This window comes from Hetaerina americana, unplaced genomic scaffold, assembly GCF_022747635.1.
Source record: "Hetaerina americana unplaced genomic scaffold, ioHetAmer1.1.p SCAF_47, whole genome shotgun sequence".
Classification (NCBI taxonomy): domain Eukaryota; kingdom Metazoa; phylum Arthropoda; class Insecta; order Odonata; family Calopterygidae; genus Hetaerina; species Hetaerina americana.
This window is the reverse complement of record NW_027287063.1, coordinates 3,732,214-3,756,222: the sequence shown is the minus strand read 5'-3', so window position 1 is coordinate 3,756,222 and position 24,009 is coordinate 3,732,214. Positions and strand designations below refer to the sequence as shown.

General features: G+C 38.3%; 1 protein-coding gene across 2 annotated transcripts; it reads right to left on the bottom strand.

Annotated features, from left to right (window-relative positions):
• Positions 1-1,299: 1,299 nt before the first annotated feature.
• On the bottom strand, positions 1,300-23,430 carry Polr3C (RNA polymerase III subunit C). 2 transcript variants are annotated; one of them, XM_071591453.1, is made up of 9 exons: positions 23,192-23,430; positions 22,877-23,001; positions 22,667-22,800; positions 21,933-22,074; positions 15,754-15,965; positions 13,297-13,450; positions 10,230-10,422; positions 4,848-5,015; positions 1,300-1,512 (listed from the first exon to the last, which is right to left on the bottom strand). In XM_071591453.1, the coding sequence occupies exons 1-9, from the start codon at positions 23,336-23,338 to the stop codon at positions 1,366-1,368; spliced, it is 1,422 nt and encodes a 473-aa protein (XP_071447554.1). In that variant the 5' UTR covers positions 23,339-23,430; the 3' UTR covers positions 1,300-1,365. The 2 variants fall into 2 exon arrangements, with proteins under 2 accessions (XP_071447554.1, XP_071447553.1); XM_071591452.1 differs by having other exon boundaries at positions 1,301-1,512; positions 21,933-22,197.
• Between the last annotated feature and the right edge of the window lie 579 nt (positions 23,431-24,009).

The following is a 24,009-nucleotide window of genomic DNA, read 5'->3' as shown; positions in this document are numbered from 1 at the left end:
TCAAAACATGTTTATGTGGAGGAAATATTTGAAGAGGTATGGGAATACATAAATAAGAGGTTGGTGATTGGAATGAAAGTCAGTGGGGAAATCATAAAATTAATCAATTAGGTTTACAGATAATCAAGCTTTAGTTTGTCAGTTGACCAAGGGGTTGCTCAGGGCATTGGAAAGTCTGTGTGATAGATGTGGGATGAGAGTAAAGGTAAACAACACAAGACAATGCGGTTTTCAAGAAATAGGAAGTCTAAATGAAATATTAAAAGAGGAGATCATAAACTAGAGCTGGTGGAAGAGTTCACTATCTTGGAAGGGTTCTCGACCAAAATGGTCTGAGTATTAGGGACATAAGGAGAAGAATTGCACTAGGGAAAGAAGCTTTCACAAGGAGGGAATTCACTAATGTTTTGTACAATGAGGAAATATGGTTGTTGAAGCAAGATGATGGATGTAAAGAATGCTGACTAAACGAAACTATGAGGGGATCGAGATGGTGTGGGGGCTAACGCACTGGCTTCCCACCCAGAGGGCGCAGGTTCAAATCCTGGCAGTGTTAAATACTTTTCAGAGGTATCTCGATCCCTACTTGAGGTGCTTTGTGGAGGGCACTTTGAGTGAGTACGCCATCCGTCGGATGGGATGTTAAGCTGCGGACCCCTTGGCGCCTTTCGTAAAGAGTAGGCTAATGCCGACGCCGGGTTTCTCTCCTCCCTTCATCCTTTCCTGTCCATCCCCTATGGCGCAAATGACCTCAGCTGTCGGTCGCCTCCCCTAAAAACTACTACTACAAAACTATGATATACATAGCTCAGGCTATTGTGTACTATTTTTCAAGGGCCTTTTCTCTAAATGCATTTTATTTTCATGATCCTTCAAGGTAGGAATAATTTTTTTAGCATCCCAGTTAAACAAGTTTCCTGTACTCTAGAAAGTGGGCCATAATGTACCACAGGAAATTTAAATGTTAATGTGGATCAAATCACACAAAAAAATCAGCCCTGCACATTCCACAATGTCTGTCATTTCTGACAAAGTACCTTTCCTAACTATAAGTACAAGCAGCTAATCCCTTGGTTGCAAATGATACCTGAAAGTGTTATTATTTTGTTGTTTATTATTTGAAAATTTACTTAGTTTTTAATGAACCTGATACTTGTAAATCAAGGACTGGGAGGTTAAACATTTAAACTTTTCATAGAGTTAATGAATGTTTTCTCAATAAGTTCTAATATAGTTCTCTATCACTAAAATGTTCGTCAAATTACAATGAAGTAAAACTTGTCTTGTATAGAACAAAGCTATGATTATAATATTTAATGATACAAAAGAAGATGAAAATTTTATTAATTAGATGCACATGGTGTCTCATATTTTATCAAGCTTATACATGAGAAATAACTGTAACACAAAAACTGTTTCATCAATTTGTAATTCTGCTTCAGTCAATTTGTTCATTGTCCGACGGACCTTTTCCAAGACAGTCCGCTCAGGTGGGGTCAACATATCCTCAATCTGAAATGGAAACATTTTTTTTAGAATGGAGACAAAGGAAAACATACACTGTTACACGCCATACACATTGCAGACCAGCAATTCCAGTCACTTAGTTCATGACTAAAGAGCAGCAATGCAAAGGTCAGTTCACACAGCATAAGAACATGAGAATTGAACTTGGAGAAATGCAGAATAGGGAATGAAAATGGGAGCAATCATATGCACTATTGTGACATGATCCAAAAGATGGCTCATGCTCATCTTTTAAGTTGTTTAGCAGAGAATTTACCCTTTTCTGGGATAATATAATTAGATAAAACAATGCTGGTAAATTATGCGGTTGGAAACTTCTCATTGGCGAATCCAGGAAAAGATTGAAGGATTCCCTGATTGGCTGACATTGTTAAACACATAGTGCCATAGGCATGAACCATTAAAAGTATTGTGATTGATCTTAATTTTAATGTAAACTTGAAGAGCCTCAAAGCACTTCCAGAAAACAAATGGCTTGGGTACATACCATTAAACTTTATACAAATTGCTCAAAAGATCACACAAGTTTTCATACGTTGGATGAACATCAGTTGGAGCAAATCACTTATTGGTATTACTAGTCAGTATTGATGCTGGACTATGTAAATCAATATGCCAACATGTTCCAAAGGAAGTACATTAACCAAGCAGGATCACGTCCACCTCACTATCTTGCTCTAATCAAGAAAGTTCACATGTTGAATTGACCAGAATATGATTGTTTGGTAAACTAGCATCTAAGGTCATTTTGGATGGACACAAATTTACAATCCTATATTTTGTAACTTCACTCAATGACACAAGCTGACATCTGACACTACAATAAGTTCCTCTTCAATTCAACGCACTTCATTCCATTCAACATGCCCATCTTATTTCTGATAATGATCGTGTAACATATCCTCCAGGATTCCTGGGCATTTTCCACATATGCCCTTGCATTTATGTATGACTTTTATGGTGTCTAAACCACGAGTTAGAAAGGACTAACCCCCGTCTCCAGCAGAACTCTTTTGCTTTCTCCCTGTGATCATTTCTTATTCATATTCTTATTCATTCAATTGAAGTCCTCTCCCTCACTACCATCTCTTTCTTTGCCTATCGTTGCATTCCAATTCCCCATAACTACAAGGGTAATTTGAAAATTTCTTGGAATGGAGTAGAAATAAATGACTTACCTGTACCTCAGTGAAAATTGTGTATTGTTCAATGTAGTCTCAGTGTACATTAATGCACTTGGTCCAGTGATGTTCCAATGTCCTGATCGCATCTCAAAAAGTGATTCCTTCAGGCCTCCAAAATACCTGTCTACTTCGGATGTTAGTTCTTTGTTAGAAAAGAATCTCCATCCATCAAGGACATGTTTGAACTTGGGAAGGAGATGGAAATCTGATAAAGCCAAATAAGGCGGGTGTGCGCCAACAATTTGTAACTTTGCTGTACTTGGCAATGACACTTGTGTGTGGGCTTTGATGAAATATGACTTTCATCCTGGCCAAACCTGGCATTTTTCGTGTATCTGTTGCTGAAGTTGGTTCAGGAGGTTGGTGCATCATTGTCCTGTAATTTTTCGACCACTGGGACGATAATCTATCAGCAGATTCCCTTTCGCATCCCAGAAAACTTAAGCCGTCACTTTTACGGCTGACCATATTGCCTATGCTTTCTTTGATGCTGGTGAATAAACATGTTTCCACTGCTTTGACAGCTGTTTTGTCTCTGGGGAATAGTAGCGGACCCAAGTTTCATCTGTGGCCACAAATAGGTGCAGAAAATCTTGCCTAATGCTCTTAAAACGGATCGAACATTGTTCCAAAATTTCCATTCTGATGCATTTGTGATCCTGCATCAAGAGTCAAGACACCCATCTAGCAGGAGTGTTTTCTTTTCCAAAATGACTCTCTTTGTCCCCACCTACCTTACTCCTCACTCTTTTCTTCCCCCCCCCCCTCTTCCTCAAACGGGAATAAATATGATGTATGAATATGCTGAATCTGGTCTTGTACCTGAAGATGGTTCGATGAACTGAAACGCGTTATACATTACAATAAATCTGAGGAAAAGTTCAAATTTGTTTCTCATAACACTGAAAATTAATTGCCATACCACAATGATTAGTGATTTTGGTATTACGGTAAACCAATCCTGTGGCAAATGGTACATCGCTGAAACATGCAGAGCGCTGAAAACACGCATGAGTGAACACCAGAGGGCAACCAAGGCCAAACAGTTTAGAGCATCGGCCATCGCTGAGCACGCCTGGAGTGAACCCCGACACTCTATTCTGTTCGACGACGCTAAAATAATAGCGAAAGAAGAAAAATACTTCCAGAGAATAATCAGAGAGGCCATTGAAATCGTTAAAAGGCCAGAAAATTTTAACAAAGAGGATGGATATCCACTCCACAGTGTGTGGATAAGAATTATTCCGCGAAAATATGAGGACGTTCCCTGATTGGCCGAAGAAATTTCCCGGTATTGGCGCCGGATTTTCCCTATATAAGACGGGACAACAAGCTTCTTTTCATCCTTGACCTGAGGACGCCAGCAGGATAGCTGGCGAAACTGTTGTACATTTAAACGACATACGTGGACGCAGCCCGAAAAATGTGGAAATCACCTAAATGTAATACTGTTTATATAAAATAAATATAAATTGCTTTCAGCCAACATTTTTGTACATCCTATTATCTCATGCATTAAATTAATTTTTTCCCTATAACCACACCTCAAAAATTCAAACCATCTGATACTCAGGGCTATTTTAAATTTGGATCAATGTGGCATGGAACTATCATTCACATCTATGTCATCTAGTTAACTGTTCAATCTTCAAATTTCACATCGGCTCAGGCAGTCTACATTGGTTGTTGAGGGTCTGCAACTCTCAACAGCCGTGGGAGTTTCAGACCCAGCTATCTCATCTTCATTTCATTCATTTCTTTATCCAATATCAAATTCAACAACATTAATTTCATTTTTCACTATAGGATAATAGGATACAATTTTACCTGAATGGCACTTTGCAGCACATCTATATTAGAAGAGAGTTTTTCTGATGATAAAATGCTTATGCCAAGCCAAAGATTAAAAATCATAAAAAACTGTCACATGTTTTTGAGGAGTCTGTAAACATGATGCAGGGTTCATTGCATAGGCATTGAAAGTGCTCCAAATAAGGCTCTTCCAATATTTCTGAAAATGCTATCATTTTGAATACAACAGCAAACCCCTCCAAGACTCTTCTCAAAACATTTTCATGGAAAAAGATGGACAGCTGGGTCACTACACACAAACCAATCGGATGTAATCAACTTTACCTCAGTCAACTGATCTTCAGAAGCTCCTCTCTCTTTCAAGTTCAGAGCAATGGACTCAATCCTTTGTTGCTTCTCAATCAACCTCTTATTATCACTTCTTTTTGACCTTCTCCTAACTGAAGCATTAAACAGTGCCTTAAAACACATTTCAAGAGTCATGCGGACAACCTGTAATGGAGAACACAAATACAGTCGAAAATATTGCCCCGTTAACTAGCACCTTCCATCAGAGTGATAATGATGAAGTGGGTAAATAATTACTAAGCTAATACTCTCCCTTTCTAGGTGAAAACACTGGCTAGATAGTTGTAGTAAAAGAGAGAAAACATAAAGATTTTTTTGGTTATATGCAAAATGACAGGAGACATTATTTATTCATTTGTGACTTCCACGAAGGAACTTCAGGGTCCCACACAAAGTGGAAAAACAAAACCAGCCCAGTGAGAACATAATAAGATTCCAGCAGAAGCAAATTTAAATCCTCTTCCTCCCATTGAAATTATTAAGAGTAATTTTAAGGTCAAGCTCTGCCAATGGACTACAACATTGACGTGGTGGAAAGGCTTGGGGGGTGCGATGACCCCTAGAGCTGCACTGGTGGGAGCAACTATGACGCATGCTCCTGGTAGGTTCACCCATGCGAGATAGGTCGAAAGTTAGGAGCCAGACGAAAGGTAGTCATCACAGTACCTCAGGAGGTAGGCTGCAAAGGAATTTGACCTCACTGTGCGGATATTTCAGAGATGGTGTCACATTAAAAACACAATTAAGGAAGGCAACAGTAAGCCAACCTTAATTACTTACCCTGGGGCATAATGATAGACACAATTACGAGAAAGAGTACTGTTCATGAGCAAAATAAACACAGAGACTGATAGAATATTATCTGTAGAATTTAAAGATGAACTGGCAGTGCAACATGAGACAATAGGATAGCAGGGATTACTGGAGGAAGAGTTATTGAGTAATAAAGAGTGGAGGGAATTGAGCTGTTGTATTCAACAGGGATGGCAATAGAATTGGACCAAAGGAAGAAGCATAGTAAACAAAGAGCAGGTGAGTGAAATAAATGGTGAACCATCGAACTGGGTCCTTATTCAGGATTACATTCCAACAGGTAATCATACGGTTGAAGACAAAAGACAGGGTATACACTCATTGAGAGGAAATACTTGAGGGTGTTCCCTGGGGGGAAACACATCTACATCTACTTAATACCCGGCAAGGGCGTGTGGCGGGGGGTGTTAGGACACCACCCGTAATTTAGAAAGGAAAATAAACCACATGCAAGAACCACAAATTCCTACATTCACAAAAAAACATGGCATGCATTCATGCAAGAACACTTACACCCCACACATATGCAAACACTCAAACTATCACTGACGTATACATGCACCTGAAAGTATACCTAACAGCTTTGCAATGTTTAATTTTGCTCCGACTTGTAAATTCAATGTTTTTAATATTTCTAAAGAGTCTTCGGTTTCTTTCTATTATGATTTCTGATATTTCGGGGAAAGAATGAGTGTTTGTACCTATCTGTTCTGGAATGTATCTCCCTTAGTTTATCTTTGTGGTCTGATCTACCTATGTAGTGTGGGGCCATTATAATTCCTTCAGTGTCATAGTTAAACTCGTTTGTTCTGAACCTTTCTAAAAGTCTAAGCCTCGCTTGTTCTCTCCACACTTAAAGTTGTTCCCTGCCTAAATCCCCTAAGAGATCTGTCACACTTGTGTTCTTATCATAACAATTTTTAACGAATCTAGCAGATTTTCTCTAGACTTTATCTAATTCTTTTCGCCAAATTTTCTCCCAAGGATCCCAAATACTTGCGGCATATTCCAAATGAGGTCTAACTAGATCAAAATAACACCTCTCTTCAACTTTCTCATTACAGTTCCCCACCTCCCGTTTAATGACACCGAGTTACTTTAAAGCTGATCCGCATACTGTCCTGATATATGCTCCCCATGAAAGGCGTGGTGTTAGAACAACCCCCAAATATTTAACTTGATCGGCCGTAGTCAGTAGTGAACCCTCTATTTTGTAGTTCATATCCTGTTCCTCGCTTCCTTTGTTCCAAAATTTTAACCCTGCGCATCTCTCTATATTAAGTGTTAATCCCCATTTATTGCACCATTCCGAGATATTGTCTAAGTCTCTAGAGAGTAGCTCGCGATCTAGTTGGCTCCTTATTTCCCTGTATACCACTGAGTCTTCAGCAAATAACCTCAGATTGCTACCAACGTGTGTGCTTAAGTCATTAATGTATATTAAGAACAGAAGAGGCCCTATTACACTTCCGTGGGGGACACCCGAAGTTACATTATCTATCCGTTGAGCACAACCCATCTATGACTACTTTTTGTTTGCGATTTGACAAGAAGTCTCTAATCCAATTAATAATTTTCTCATTGATTCCATAGTATTTAAGTTTATGTAACAGTTTATGGTGTGGGACTTTGCCGGAGGCTTTTTTGAAATCCAGGAATACTGCATCGACTTGTGTGTTGTTTTCTCCCGATCTAAGTATATCGTGAATGAAGAGACCAAGATGTGTTTCGCAAGATCTGCTTTTCCTAAATCCGTGCTGTTTGTGGATTAGTATTTTCCTACTATCAAGAAATCTCATAATGTTAGTGACAATAATGTGTTCCAATATTTTACAAGAGATCGATGTTAAAGAAATGGGTCGGTAATTGGTTGGTTTATCCTTATCGCCGCCTTTATAGATGTTGTTATATGGGCTAGCTTCCAGTCGCGAGGCACTGAGCCTTCTTCTATCGATTTTAGAAAAACAATATGTAAAAACGGGGCAATGTCTTCAGCTAATTCCTGTGCTCAAACAAGATATGGTCACAAAAAAGTAAGCATACATGAGAAACTCAGTGTGGACCACTGGCAAAGCAGGTAAGGGAAGGAGGAGGCCTTACAAAGGTGTTACTTGGAGTTGCAAGCAGATCTTAGATCCCAAATGAACAGAGTGAGCAAGGAGTAGGCATCATATTTCCTGGCCCATAAGACGCACTTTTTCAGTGCAAAATGTGCTTTACAATCAGCCTGCTTCTCACAAATCTGACTTACTGGGGCCAGGTGTGGTCCAGGTTAGTCAAAATACTGTTTTCCAGGGATTTCGATGCACGCAGTCCTATGGAATAATTTCCTCAAGTCTTGGGCACCAATGATTGTCACTGCCTTCCAATGACTCCATATGATGCATAAGAAGACCCCCGTAAAATATTATAATACTTACTAATAAGTATTTTCGCCCACATCAGGCATAGAACATGGTCTCCTTGATTGCAAATTTTGATAATATCACTGTTTTCAGTCAGTAGTACGCAAGATGGTTTTAATATTTTGTTGAAAGAACTTCCAAAATAAAGACTCAAATAAATCATAAATTTATAGAATGTAGAGCATTAGTTACGCCTCACATGGGTTGCTGTTGCAAAACTTAATATGCATTGGACTAACGGTGGTGCCGCCCCTCTGCTAATACGGGTACATTGTCTCTTTCCCAATGAACTCTGAGCCTACAGGCACTCAACCTCAAGTAGTATGAGAGTGCATTGTACGAGGGCAGTTTAATAAGTACCCGTGTTAGAAATGAAACTATTTTTTCAAAAATATTTTTTTTTATTTTTCAACACAGTTGCCTTTTAGATATATACACTTCTCCCAACGTTCTGGCCATTTTTTTAACCCCTCCAAAAAATAGTATTTGTCGAACTCTCCAAAATACGCCTCTGTCTCGGCGATAACTTCCTTGTTTGAGCTAAAATTTTTCCCCGCGAGTCATTTCTTCATGTTAGGGAATAAGAAAAAGTTGCAGGGAGCCAGATCGGGTGAATAAGGGGGGTGCGGCAGCATTTCATAATGTAGTTCATGCAGTTTGGCAAGTTGACAGCTGGATCAGCTTGTTGTCCACCATGAGTAATCGCGGCACCCATCGGGCCGACAATTTTTTCATCGCCAACTTATCATGTAAAATATTAATTGCCGTGCTGGTCCACACACCCATGGCCTCTGCTACTTTGCGCACTTTTGTTTTTCGATCAGCAAGAATCATGGCGTGGACTTTTTGAATGATTTCCTCGGTAACCACGTCTACCGGGCGTCCTGGTCGCTCCGCATCAAAAACAGATGTTCGCCCACGTTTTAATTCGTTAAACCAATATCTAACTGTGGTCACAGATGGCGAAGTGTCCCCATAAACAGCATCCAACTTTGCTTTTATCTCCTTTCATCTCTTCCCATCCAAAAACCAAAAGCGAATTACCGAACGATACTGCTCTTTTCCATCTTATCATAAATCACGAAACATGACCTACTCGAATGGCTGCCAAATCCAAACTAACCTTTAAATCAGCCTGAAATTTGTTTCACTGTCATTTGATAGATGGCAGCACAAGATGATAACATAAACTTTCCTCAGGGACACCCTTAGTTGTCAAACATGGGTACTTCTTCAACCGCCCTCGTAAAGGCATGGAAAATGGGTACTTTTTACACACTTCAATAATATCAAAACAATAATAGAAACTAAGCATGGCATAAAAAGTTAAAATGATAATAACCTCTTGAGGGATCTGAAAAGAGAGAGGATTGCCGTACAGTATTGCATTTAAACTTGAACTCATAAATTATGCTCCAGGACACCGAGGCAGCTGAAAGGCATTTCAGCCCAGTGATTACAAATTCCTATGGATTCTACAATGAATAAACGTCGACATCTGTGCAGCTGCTTATTTTTTAATGGAACATTTCACTTTTCTTCACATTGAGTGTTAGCATCAAACTACTTTGATCCTTTCCTGTCTGTTTCAAGTATTTTTCAAAAATTCTAACCTGAAAATTCAGGGTGCGTGTTATGTGCTGGGAAATATGGCAATTATGAAAAAGAATATAAGAGTCAAAAGTCTACATGCATTGTAATGAAGAAAAGGTACAATTACGGAGGGATAATGCATTTGATAGGGATGTGACAGAAGGAGGGAGGGATCTGGTGAGGAAGTGCCAGACGGACGGATGTGTAAGCCAAATGAAGAGAGAGAGAAGAGGTGAAAAAGCTCTCAGTGCTAATATTACATAATAATGACTGGACAGCTTTTATGAACCAATCTTCATGTCCCATGAATGAATTAACAACTGGTACAGTATTTATAAAGGTTGTTCATTGATTTATTGCTTGGTAGCACTGTTCAGTCATAGGACATCTTTGATACGCAACTTTGGAGCTGATACAGACAGTAAAAACTTTCATGGAGAGGTATTCAATGCTTGAACAATACTAAATTTTCTTTTAAGAGTTCCACTCAACAAAAAAGGATAAAGGATCGAAAGATAACAACTAGAATGATATGAAATGCAGTCACCTGTTCCAGATCCACATGATAAAGGTAAAAAGTTTTATTTGGTCCTGTATTGGAAAGTGTTTTCCTCAGCTCCCGTAGCTGCAAAAAGTTCTCTTGAGATAGCTGATACAAGAGTAGCTTGCACTCCTTTGATGGTATCATGCATAGCTGTAATATTTGATCTTGCTCAATGTACTTTTTTATTTTAACCAACCTACAAAGATATTAAAATGAAAAATGAACACAAAGAAAATGCAAAAAAATGTTACGCTAATGCCTCTCAATAAGTAGAGGTGTTACTCTGGACTTGGCAGCAAGGTATACGTTAGTAGTGTGAGTACTTACTTTCAATTTTAGGAAACAGGACAAATATTTCCTAGTTCAAAATTAAATTCTTTCCCTTTACATTCATTTACCAGGAATCAACAGTAGTTGCATGAAACCTAATCAGCAAAGGCTTATATGAGTCACTCATTTTGCAATGAATTAAGACACGTGTATGTTCTCTTGATTTCATGAACTATATCATATTTCAATTTTAAATGCCTTTTGCAATTTATCAATTTTTCCCAAGAAGCTTATTGTTTATTCCTTAATTCTCGGGGCTATGACTTGAATACCCAGGTCAGCTAAAAAGAGAACCCAGATGGAAAACGGTTGATTAAAAACATTTTGGGGACACTGAAATCAACAACAGCCAAATGACTCAAACCTGGATTGTCATTATCACAAAATATGGTCACAATAGAATTCAATAAAATTGGATTATACAAATTAAAACTTGATACCCAGATGATTGAGATGCCGAAGTGGGACCATTATTATCTTGTGGATGAAATGTAACCTGCTTCAAAATCCACTGATCACATTAGATTGCCCCAACTCATGTTCTTTTTTACCTTTTATTACTTTCTCCTAGCAACAGTTACAAGCTGATGTGCCCTACCGATTGTTGGGTCTATCGTGAGTTCCTCCATGTCTTCAGCAGAGATGAGTACTTCACCTTCAGATCTTCCAGCTACTTACCCTCAGAAGTGAGGAGGCCTGCACTATGCACTTACAACTGTTCCCATTCTAGTAATCTTTTGCCTTCCTCTCAATCCTCTCATTGATGATCCTAAGCACCAGTTTAGCTGTGTGTAAAATCAAACTCATTGTTCTATGCATTGTCCTCACATTCAACTACATTTCCCCTTTTTAGAATGGAAACAGGACACTGATATGCAGAAATCTACTTGCCAAATTCTTCCCTCATAAATGCTCCAAATTAGCCTATAAAAATTATTCCTCCCACATTTTCTTAAACTCTTTCGTAGATCCTCTGGAATGTCATCTACCACCATGGCCTTACTTGATTCCCATTCTCTTAACACCCTTTCTATCTCACAATCAAATATGCCTGGACCTAATTTACCCTCATCTACATCATATTCCCTTTCTGTGATGCCTTAGTGACCAAATTTCTATACAATATTGATCCTTTATGCTTTCACTTTCCATCTCCCTTAAATCGTTCCTGGTTCAATTAATTAACTACCAGATGTTTGATCTTTGGTTGCTTGGATGGATTTTACCTTCTTACTTAGTGACAGTGCTGCCACATTCCTGTAGAGAGCATCCATTTTGGATGTCCAAAAAAACTCAACATATCCTCTCATTGCACCCTCCACCATGCTTCTTTTGCCCTATTAGTTTTTGGGCTCAGTTTATTACTCAACTCTTTGTACTTCCTTCTCCCCAATTCGTTATGTTTACATCCCACTATTTCCTTCTCTCATGTATTTTCCTAATAATTTCATCAGCAGACCATGGTTTCCTCGTCCCTGTCTATTCACTGCCATTTGCCATTCCATTTCCTCATTCTTCTCCTCTTTTTCACCCTTCCCTTGACTATGACATTACACATTGCTAGCACTAAGTATTATCTGAAATCACATAATTCCAATTCTCATAGCTACTAAATTTTTCCTCCCTGGGACACCCTCAATTGAATCCCTTCATTGATTGCATACCCTATTCCTTCCTTCCTCCCACTGGAATGTGGACCTGAATGACCACCAAGTTCAATAGGTCAGTACTTCCTTCTGTCAATAATATTCTATCACTTTCCTTTTCTGTTAACTATGCTTCTTCTCACCTCTCAGCCCAATACTACTGTCACACCTCACTGGATCTCTTCCCCTAAACCATATGCATATTAGGCACTATCACTCCAGTAATCCCTGCTACCATTTCACCTCATCTCGCAAAGCCCTTAAATTTCTAAATTTCCTCTCCTAATCTTCCACTTCATATTTTCTAATACCCCTATTTTCAACATTGTGCGAACATCCCTCATAGTAAGATATTTTTAAAAAGTGTAAGGCTAAATATGACAAAATGGATTTCTTCAGCACAAAAAAACTTGCCATTCTAGCCATTTTTACAACAATTGGCCAGCTTTTGCAGCATAGTAATAGTAGTATTTAGGGGAGGCGAATGACACCTAAGGTCATTTGCGCCATAGGGGATGGACAGGAAAGGATGAAGGGTGGAGAGAAACCCGGCATCGGCATTAGCCTACTCTTTACGAAAGGCGCCAAGGGGTCCGCAGCTTAACATCCCATCCGACGAACGGCGTACTCACTCAAAGTGCCCTCCACAAAGCACCTCAAGTAGGGATCGAGATACTTCTGCAAAATATTCAACACCGCCGGGATTTGAATATGGGCCCTCTGGGTTGGAAACCAGTACGATAGCCACCGGACCATCTTGATCCGATTTTGCTGCATGCCAATGGTTTTGGTAATGCATATAGAAGCCACCACTCAAATGTATTTCTGTAGCCACCACATTTTGTGCCAAGGTTAATTATACCAAAAAATTCTATTGAAAATTTTACCCAACGCACATTTATGTATCTTAATAATTTCAGTAGAAGTTGACCTTCAGTGTCTGAATTCCAAATTTCACAACAGTACACCAAGCATTAGTTACTGCTGCATACTTAACTGGGTGTTATACATAGTAACTTAATTGTACAACATTTACAATGTTTCCACAGTGAAATATACATGAAAATGTTAGGGATTTGCTATAAACAACTTACCTTAATATTCTGGCTGCTTTGGATCCTAATTTCTCCACCACAATGTTTTCAATGGTGACCCAGGCCAGTTGGACAAATGCATTCTTCATATTGACAGAATACTGACCACCACCAGCATCACCAGATTTATCTACAAAATCACTTGAATCCTCTTCTAAAAAAATGGAAACAAAATCACTCATTTAATTATGTACTCTACACTGCATATACATGGTCCATTATGAAAGTAATGCAAATGATTGTATTGTGATGTGACTATCCATGGCAGCATGGTAAAACCGGTTGGGAAATGTGGTGAGGGGGTTTGCCCTTCCGATGCAGTTGGTCGCAAGTTTGCTCCGAGCAGTCTGAGTGGAAAGACGTGCCTCTGCGTGAAGTGTGTCCATTGACATTGCAACATGGTAAAAACATGGTCAAGCCTGGCCATGACAATGCACCCAGCCACACGTCCTTCATCATTACCAAACTTCCTGGCCCGGAGCACCACCTGCAGGGCGGTCCCCCAGCCCCCTTACAGTCCCTAATTGTCTCCCCACGACTTTTGCTGTTTCTCCAACTGAAGAGAGAGCTGAAAGGAAAGCATTGGGAGACTGAGAAAAACACCCAAATGCATATTTTAACGTTCCTGAGAGAGATTCCCGGCGAAAGGAGTCTCCAGGGTACCTTCCAGGCATGGCAGACATGTCTCCATGCAAGTGTATTCTTTTAGCAGGGGGAGAGAGTATTTTAAAGAATTTTAATCATTTGTATGAGTACAATCAATAAATACATTTTTCCCAGAGAATGTGCATTACTTTTACAGTGGACCCTGTACATATCCTCATATTGACAGTGAATTACTTCACCCAAAAATACACGAACGCATAAAATAATATACATAACCTTATTGCCTATTGGTTCAATGACAGCAAAAATGTGATGGGTAGGCACTCATTAGCAATCAATTATCACGGCACATAATTGGGGAGACAAGACTGGAGGGGTGCATCTATCAACAGGGCAGTGGGCTCAGAGTAAAGGCGAGGTCACCTGACCTCTGGGGGTTTGAGAAAGCTTCCACTTTTATCTTATTTCAAGAATAAACAGGGACTGAAGTTCTTTTATATTTATAAGATTTGCAGATATTCACGAAGAATGGAAGAGACTTCAAAAGTGTCTTTAAGACACTAAATGGTGCCATTTTCAAAGCACATTCTTAGGTTTAGGTTCCATGCTGCTTTCAGGGAATTTCCATTTCGTAGGTTGGCTTTGTGGATAACAGCTTAGCCATCACTCCGGGTGGCATCGTCAGGTTTAAATGATTTGCATTGCATTGTCTCCGCAACCTATGGGAGCCACTGGTTGGCCCAGAGTGCTCTGAATGGTTGTGCTTGTGCCTGGCTTTCCTTCAGCATCCTGATTGGTGGTTCCTTGGTCAGGTCAAATTACCCTTTCTCCATGTTTCAAATTAAGAGTGAAACTGTCCTCATGGTTGCTATTCTTCAAATTCTTCATTATTTCTACCACTTCTCTTATCATCCTTAGAAAATAGCAGTTTTCCCACGCCAGCATTTTTAACTCGTCAAACTCGTTTTGGGCCCTAGTTCCAACTATACATGCCCAGCAATTGCCAAGGGATGGAACTTTTTCCTTTACGTGACCGTTTGGTGATGTTTAATTCAGTATCTGAAGGACCTCCCTGTTTGGCCAAAATAGGATTCTCCACATGTGCCCTTGATCTCATAAACTCCTTCGTAAAAGAAATCGGGAATCCCACCCTTCGGTTTTGGGATGACATTGCTGATTTCTTCGTTGTGGAGAATCCATATGCTTCCACACAATCTTGCTTATCCTTTCCACTGCTATAGTGGAACGGTAGAAAATAAAACTGTATACCTGGATACATTGGCCATGGTAGCCTATTGTTCAGCTAACTATGGTCATAGGTTCAAATCCTGAGAGATGTTTTGGCATTATTCATCCAATAAAATTTTTACCCACACAATTTTCTGGCAACTAAAACTTAATGTGGAAGCAAATTTTGGCAAAGGAAAGAAACTGCCCCTCTCCCTCTATACATACCCTGTACGTGCACATGCCACATGCCAAAACAGGCTCAGCTCAGGGTGAACTCTGCCCCTACTCATTAAAACCTTCAGGAGTGATCACTGTGAAATTGAATATGTAAATAGATACTAACCTATAAACATATAATTATATATCAGTAAATATATACATACAAACATTTAATTTTAAAATAACAAAATAATCCCAAATACTAAGTTTTGATTTTATGGTATTCTTCGAGCTGTACCTAAATGTGCCAAATGGATGAGTGAAACCTTTTTCACTTCTACACTACTCTGGCAATTAATAAAAATAATGATAAATGTAAGCCATACTTTCGACACAGAACACCATTTCTTTTTTGTAGAAAATAATGTTTTGGATTCCTAAGTTACGTGCATTTATATTTACCTAAGACTTTCACATACTGATCCAAAAACTTCAAAAGAGTTGGATGTCCTACACTTTTCCTGATTGCCTCACGAATCTCTGTCAAAGAGATGGGGTTGGAAACAGGGGCCCACGGATCTGTCTTCTGGTACATTAGTTTTAATAGGTGACCCATCAGTTCAGCTGCATTGTCATCAACTCTTCTGGCTATTGATGATATCAATATCTGGTCCCTGTAAAAAATTTAACTTAGATTAACAGAGTAAAAATTAGCCGCTGAGCACTGACACATGTTTCAATTTTCCGAGTCCTACAGTTTCCAGGATTGATGTGATCATTATTTCTTGGGATAAATAATTGAGGCAATTTCCCATTGCATTCCTAAATATTTTTTTGAGTCATCAGAACCCATAATCCATGCCATTCATCCACCATGTCAAGGAAAGTTACTCTGCAGAACAAAAAAGATAATGGATTTCTGGTATTATTATGAATTATAAATTGAAATGTAATGAAATAATGGACTTTGTAATTCCACACACTTTATTTAAAAAACACGACCCAGGTTTCGACGAGCGGTTAAACGGTTTAACCGCAATCCCTATGTCAAAATTCAATGTAAATAAGGAACTTAATGTAATTAAAACGTTAGCAGCAAACAATGGTTATTCAGAAGATCTAATAAATAAACTTTACCGGAATAAACTTACTAAAATAGCCTTAAGCCACATTTACAACCCCGAACATTTAAAAGATCCCACTGCCAAATGGTGGATAATACTATATCTTGGGACTATTTCTCAAAAAGTAATTAAAAGTTTTCCTAAAGAAAAAATTAAATGTGCCTTTTACAGAGGTTCATGCCTTAGGAACCTGATCTCTCACACTAAAGACAGTCCCCAAAAACGAGAGGAGTGGAGTGTATGAGTTAAAGTGCTCAGATTGTAGCACAAAGTATATTGGGCAAACAGGACAGAAATTTAAAGAAATGATTAAAGAACACCAAACATGCGTAAAAAATAAGAACATAACATCCCTCTTTGCAAAGCACCTCATCGAAAGTGACCACAACAGTGACTTGGTGACAAAAGTTATTCATTTTGAAGAAAAAGGTCAAAGGCTCGATGCTTTGGAGCAGTTAGAAATTTTGAAATGTGTCCGTTGGAACGATGATCTTGCCAACGAAATTTTGTATCCCTCCCACTCCTAGACCTACCACTCTTCTAAGTCAAAAATGTAATTCTCTTTTCTTCCCAGCTACATTGTAACCTTTTTATCCCTACAACCTCCCTTTCTGACCAACCCCACAATCCTATATATAGCCAGCATGCTTCTATGAGGACCACCTGATGATGACGTTCAACGTCGAAACCTGGGTCGTGTTTTTAAATAAAGTGTGTGGAATTACAAAGTCAATTATTTCATTGCATTTCAATATGTTATGCAAATTCCATAAAGTTACGCCTGAGACAAGAAATTTTATGAATTATAAATTTTGGAGAAGGGATTACAAGTATGCAGATCCTGGTTTTTAGACAAAGTACCTATGGGCAATGTCAGTTCCAGCAAAGTAAATGAGAACTTTCTCTTGGATTGAATGATGCATATTTCTTAAACCTTCTAAATCTGGCCTGTTACTAATAACTTTACTTATTCATGCAATGCTAAGGGGTTGCTTTATAGTCCAGATTTGTTTATAACAATATTTCTCATTGTTTTGGTAAAGTTAAATCATTTTTAATAAAACTGTATTTTATCGTGCAAAAGAGCTTGCATTTATCTAAATATTTTGGACAAAAAAACTATAAAAATTTCGGCAGGCACTCTTAACATACACCATATTATTAGGAATTGCACATAAATGATTAGTGATTAATTCTTCTGTTCAAATTATATGGCGCAGATAAGATCATTTCAGGCCCTCATATTTTATATCTACTCATTTTGTCACCCAAGTGTCTAAATCGATAATAGATAATAATGATTACTAAACAGCCTGCAAATGTGTACATGCAGAACATATGAAGCACAGGGTGCGGCAACAACTTCCTTTTATGAAATGTGTGCCAATCAGGCTGTAGAGGTTGTAGCTAGGTAAGAGTGGTTTCATTTGACAGCCGGGGTTCTACAGTTTTTACCCCAGCCCGGTCAGTCACCATCATGCGCTGGAACAGTGAGGAGCTTGCGTTTGCCACAAAGGCCTACTTTTTGAATTGTTATGTTCTGTGAACATAACAGTTTCAGGTTAAACTTTGTGGAATTCCTTCATGATGAGGGTGAAAAAAAAACTTTACCCTTCCACAATAAATCCTTTATTGTGGAAATCTAAAGTTCTTTTTTACCCTCATCAGGATGTTCTGTGATTGCAACCCAGCAAGCCTTTTGAAATTGCTTCAATGTAGCTCCGTTGGGCCCTGTCAGAAATCAATTTCTTCCTTGGGTCAATACATTCAGACAAACCGCGAGAGGGATAAGACGAAGAACTGGAGTCCCTTGGCCCATCAGATCACCTATGAACATTGAGGCAGTGAGAGCTGCCATCTTGCAATCCCCACGGCATTCTGTGCACAAGCATGAGTCAGTCCTTGGACTTTTTGATCGTTGAGCGAATTCCTCACCTTGAGCTTCATTACTGTTCCTATAAGTTGGCAATTTTGCAAGAACTCTCCGCACGTGACTTCAGTTCTCAGAGGAATAAATTTGAGGCTCTTCTTGACATTTTTCCTGATGATGCAATTGTATTTTTTAATGATGAAGCCCATTTTCATGTGACTGAATACGTCAAATAAACAGAACATGTACAATTGGGCTGACACCAATCTGAAAGAATTGCATCAAATGTCTTTGCATTCACCGAAAGTCCTGTGACTTTAGACAAACACCATTTATATGTGAAATTCAATTTTCAGGGCAATTGGGATGAATTTCCTCTACCTGTGCCACATATGGTTTTCAAATGACACAAGAAAGATTAGGTACAGGAAAATTAGTTTTGGCTTATATTTGGGGGGAGGGGGGGGAGGGGAAGTGTTCATAAGCATTACCCATGACCCACCAGTCAGTAACCAAGTAATTTACCTACTGAAATGCCATGCCACTATTGAGGTAGAAGTAAACATCAAACTTCAACACGTATAAACTTTCATTCAGGGAAAGCCACACATGAAGCCACTAATGACGAGGACAATTGGCATACAATCAAGTATTTATTTGCTCTTTAGATTTTGAGAATTCATGCGATTGAGTCAACTGGGTAGCATTATTGAATGTACAGCAGAAAATAAAGAGTAAATTGGAGCAAGAGTGTCCATTATCACCGGTGGCTTACAAGCTATACATCTCATAGAAGGGACCGCCCAAATAAAGACCTCTATCTATCTATACATTAAGAATATAGCAAGAGAGGCACAGGAAGAACTAATGATAGGATTGAAAGCCTGCAGGGAATCCATAAAATCAGGTTTGTTACACAAAAATTATACACAACTCAAGATGTAGTTGGCTAGTCAGCCACAGGGTAAACAATCATTGCTAAGCGCATTAGGAAGCCAGTGTGAATAGGAGTCGGATGTGAATTCTGTAAATAAAACAAAGTTTAAGAGATTTTAAAGAAGGTAAATCAGAGGTCATGAACTGGAGCAGGTGGAAGTTCATGCATCTCAGAAGTGCTTTGTACCAAAATGGTCAAAGTCATAGGGACATAAGAAGGCAAAAAGCATTAGGCAATAAAGCTTTCACAAGGAGGAGAGAATTAATGACAAGAAAATTATGTCAGCATGCTAAGAAAAGGCTCATTAAAACCTATACTTTCACTCTCAAATTCTCAGCATGGATTTAGGTCTGAAAGGTCTACCACAACTGCCATATGTCAGGCAATCGACAGCATACTTAATTCATTAGATGCTAAACGCAAAACTCTTGGAATGTTTTTTGACTAGTCAAAGGCTTTCGATAATGTAAACCACAAGAGACTACTAATTAAACACAATAGAATAGGAATTAGAGGAATTCCTTTAAACTGGATGAAGTCCTATATTCATAATCGCACTCAGAAAGTTGTGTTATCAGTTGATGGGTCAAAATATTCATCCGAAGCATACCAAGTTAACAAAGGTGTTCCACAAGGCTCAACCCTTGGGCCACTCCTCTTTCTGATATACATCAATGACCTACCTAACTGCTCACCAAATAATGATGGAACAATACCAGTGTTGTACGCTGACGACACTAATGTAATAATATCAACACAAACATATCCCAGCCTGGTGGAAAAATCTAAGTCTGTCACACTTGCAATAAACAAGTGGTGTACAGACAACCTTCTAGACTTAAATGTAAATAAAAGTAAAATACTATACTTTACACGCAATAAGAACGTGTCAGATGATCTGCTGGTAAAAATCAATGACCAATCAATTGAGCATGTGACAGAATGCAAATTTCTAGGTATTCCTCCATGATCAAATATTTCTTGGGATACTCATGTAAAAGCCCTTAAACACAAGCTCAGTTCAACTTGCTACTTATTAAGACACCTGTATGAAACTACAAGTAAAACTGTACTACTCAATTTGTACTATGGGGAAATTTATTCAAATATAACCTACAGTATAATATTATGGGGATCAGCTGCTATTTCTCAAACCATCTTTAAAATGCAAAAGAAAGCTATTAGAATCATCACCAGGAAACCTCACAATGCTCCATCAAGGCCTATTTTCCGTGAATTAAATTTACTACCACTCCCGTGCATCTACATTATGTTTTTAATTCTATGTATAAAAAATAACATTGGCAACTATTCTCTTAACTCTGCCTATCATCATCATTACACCAGAGGCAGGAATGCCTCTGGTGTAATAATGTAATTCCCATTATGGGAATATAAGAACTAAAACATTGAAATTAGGACCCAATGAAATGGGCATCAGATTATATAACAAACTACCCTACTACAATATCCTGGTATCAAGGATACAAAGGGAACTGCTGCATTCAGGCATACATTAAAAAGATATTTACAGCGCAATATGTTCCACTCGGTTGACGAATATCTCAACAATATTCCCAACCAGTAAGTTATTTTGGGGATCAGCTGCTATTTCTCAAACCATCTTTAAAATGCAAAAGAAAGCTATTAGAATCATCACCAGGAAACCTCACAATGCTCCATCAAGGCCTATTTTCCATGAATTAAATTTGCTACCACTCCCGTGCATCTACATTATGTTTTTAATTCTTTTAGTTTCTAGCACTGGCCATGGTCTGATTCATGTTAATGATCAATGATTCTTCTGAATTTGATATTGCATGTGCATGTTACAGCCAATGTTCATGGGTTTGTACCATACATTTATGTAACTATGAGCATCATTTCTTTTATGTATCTTAACTGAGCCTGCGTCTTTGCTCCTCTTTGACGTGCCTTATATCATGTACGTACACCATCCACCTGGTATTTTTGCATTGTGATCTCTGGGCAAATAAAAAGTAACAATAATAATATATACCCGATGTGGTTTTGTATTTTGTGTGAACTAGACCATTGACGCAAAGTAATAGGGATAGATCAGGAGGCTTTTGAGATGTGGGAGTTAAGAAGGATGGAAAAGGTGAAATGGACAGGAAGGGAAACAGATGAGGAAGTGGGGGCTAGGCATGGGGGAGGGGGAGAGGGGATCATCACCAGAGATCCAAAGAAGACATGAAAGGTGCAGACGATGTTTACAGGTGATGGGAGGTGAAGACTGTGACATAGGGGAGAACATTAAATCTGGGAGGAAGAGGCAGGAAAAGTACATGCATGTTGAATGGAATGAAGGATGGAAGGAAGAATGATGGATTGAAGGAGGATATATTGTACTGTCAGGTAGTGTTTTGTTATGAAAGGCAAAAAAATGTATCCCTGATAATACTACCAGAATGCAAAAAATAATAGTAACAGAATGATTGATTACTTTTCAGCTGAAATGGCAAAAAATTAAACTGCAATATTCTACTACTATTCTCCAATCAATTGATGACTCAAAATAATCAACCTGAAAAGTAAAATCAATAAATGATTTCCATTGCAAAAGCAATGCTAAAAAAAATCAATGATGGGGCAACAAAAGCACACCTTAAAAATACAAATCATGAATGATAATTAAAAATGAAGAAAGAGATGCCAAATCAATTAAAACAAATGCATAAAGATATACCTCATTTCCTGATGGAATCTATCAAAGTTGACTCTCCAATAAATATGATCATCCAGCAAGTTATCAGATTTCTCGTCTTTGTTTTGGATTTGCTGGGAAATCTTTTTCAAGTTGATATCAGGAACAAAATACAATTCAGCTTCTGAAATCACAAACGTGGGAATACTTGCTTCCGTAACTGAGGGACATCTCTGAATGAAGCGATTCCTAGCAAGCAAGGCAAATTTTTCCTTCATATTTGGCAATGAGACTGTGTTTTTATTTCCTGAAAGGGAACAGGTAAAATATTCAACTTGGCGCTGATTAAACTGAATAGAAATTAAGGAATCACTGTACATGGAATAAAATGTTAAATTTCAATTAATTCCCCAATCTTCAGATTGAAAACTTTTAATTACAACATTAAAGCATTTTTACCTCATGTCTTGATCTTTTCCAACTCACTGTACCATAATTAACCTCACAATGTTTACGAAATTAATGTTTGTAACTGGTCGAAAAACTTCATTGTGAAAACGGCAGACATTTTTAGCATATTTTGAGTTTGTTCATGGGAAAACAGAATGCGCAGATTGCTTGGAAATTGGTATGGATATTTCCCAATTTTAAGATTAACAAAACCCCAACTCGATAAAGGGAAACATATTATCCATGTAAAAACATTGAGATTTGGGGTAGGGCAACCTCTAATACTCATAAGTTAAGTAAAAAAATTATTTAGAACAATGAAATACCTTCCATTGCTTCATTCAGTTTTCGTATAACACTACACAACGTTCCAGACGCCGTTTTCTGCCCATACTGAAGCAAATCCTCCACTAGGAGTTCTTCTTCATCTCCAAATAATGACTTTATCATGAACAGATACCTGTGGAATATATCCATCATCTTGAATGCACATAAAACCAAAAATTACAAATTGTAGACCAATATGCTCACTATACCTTGGATAACGAAGTAATAACAGTAATCTTTCGCAGTTGAAAATGTATTCAGGTCGGTCAGGATTTCGGCCCTCAGCAAATTTAACCAGATTGAATTGGATTAACAAACATAAGGCCTCTCTCACCTGTAACGTTTTTTAAAATGTTACTGTTAAAATTGTAGTGCAATAGCTCAAGGCAATTATGATTTCGCCCGGCTTGCAAAGATTACTATTGGAGGCCAGCATCCAATATACCCAATTGAATGGTATGCGCGAGTGGTGAATAATTAACGCAGAAAAATAAGGGTAAAATATAAAAAGACCCATCTGTCACCTTTCCTGGCGATAATCCAGTGCTTGAAGTGAGTTCGCGAAGAGATTTGGCACCCCATCTAAATAAATCATCGCCAACTTTCTGCGCTGTTTCACCATAATGCTCCAACAACAACGCCGATACTAGTTTACCAAATTGCCAAGACATTACTATAATACCTTTAACTTGTATTAACCTTTTCAGGATCCAAATCTGATTCAAAACTTTCGCATCGCGCTGAAAATGTCTGAAAGCTCAAATTAATTGCGCCCACCGATGTTACACTGTTATCCTCTCTTTCTTTCTTTCTCTCTCCATCTACTTCGGCACATTCATCCTGTCACTCCGTCAACCCCAATACTATCATTCCCCTCAGGTACCCGTGGAACGTAAACATTATCTGATATACACAATTATAAACCTTAAGAAATACGTCGGAAGCGAGTTGAGTAATGTCGTCAGCCAATTTTGAAGGCGATAAGCTTGGTTAAAGGAGAACCAATAAAATCAAGTATTCATTCACACAGTCTCAACATTTTTTGAACAGACATATGTAAACATTATGCTGTTAATATTTTACTTAAGATTCGAGGTGCGTGATGCCTAACTAGGAAATATTGACTCTTTGTGCACCTTTTATCTGCATTATTAATTGCTTGGCACATCCAGGGTTATTAAATGCGATGCGTCCAAACAGTTCTGAAATGAAGATATTTCAAAGCATTTCATATTTTCAAAAACTATCATTTGCATCCTTTGAATTTATCATTATTGCATCAGAAAAACTGCCCTCATACAATTTCCAATTCTTTAACGGAAGTTAGTAAATATAAGATCCT

Coding starts and splice junctions, on each gene's coding strand:
- Polr3C (XM_071591452.1), bottom strand. CDS start 23,338: ATGTCTTGGCAATTTGGTAAACTAGTATCGGCGTTGTTGTTGGAGCAT. Junction 10,423..13,296: donor AAAGCAGCCAGAATATTAAG/GTAAGTTGTTTA, acceptor ATATCTTTGTAG/GTTGGTTAAAATAAAAAAGT. Junction 1,513..4,847: donor CTGAAGATCAGTTGACTGAG/GTAAAGTTGATT, acceptor TTTCCATTTCAG/ATTGAGGATATGTTGACCCC.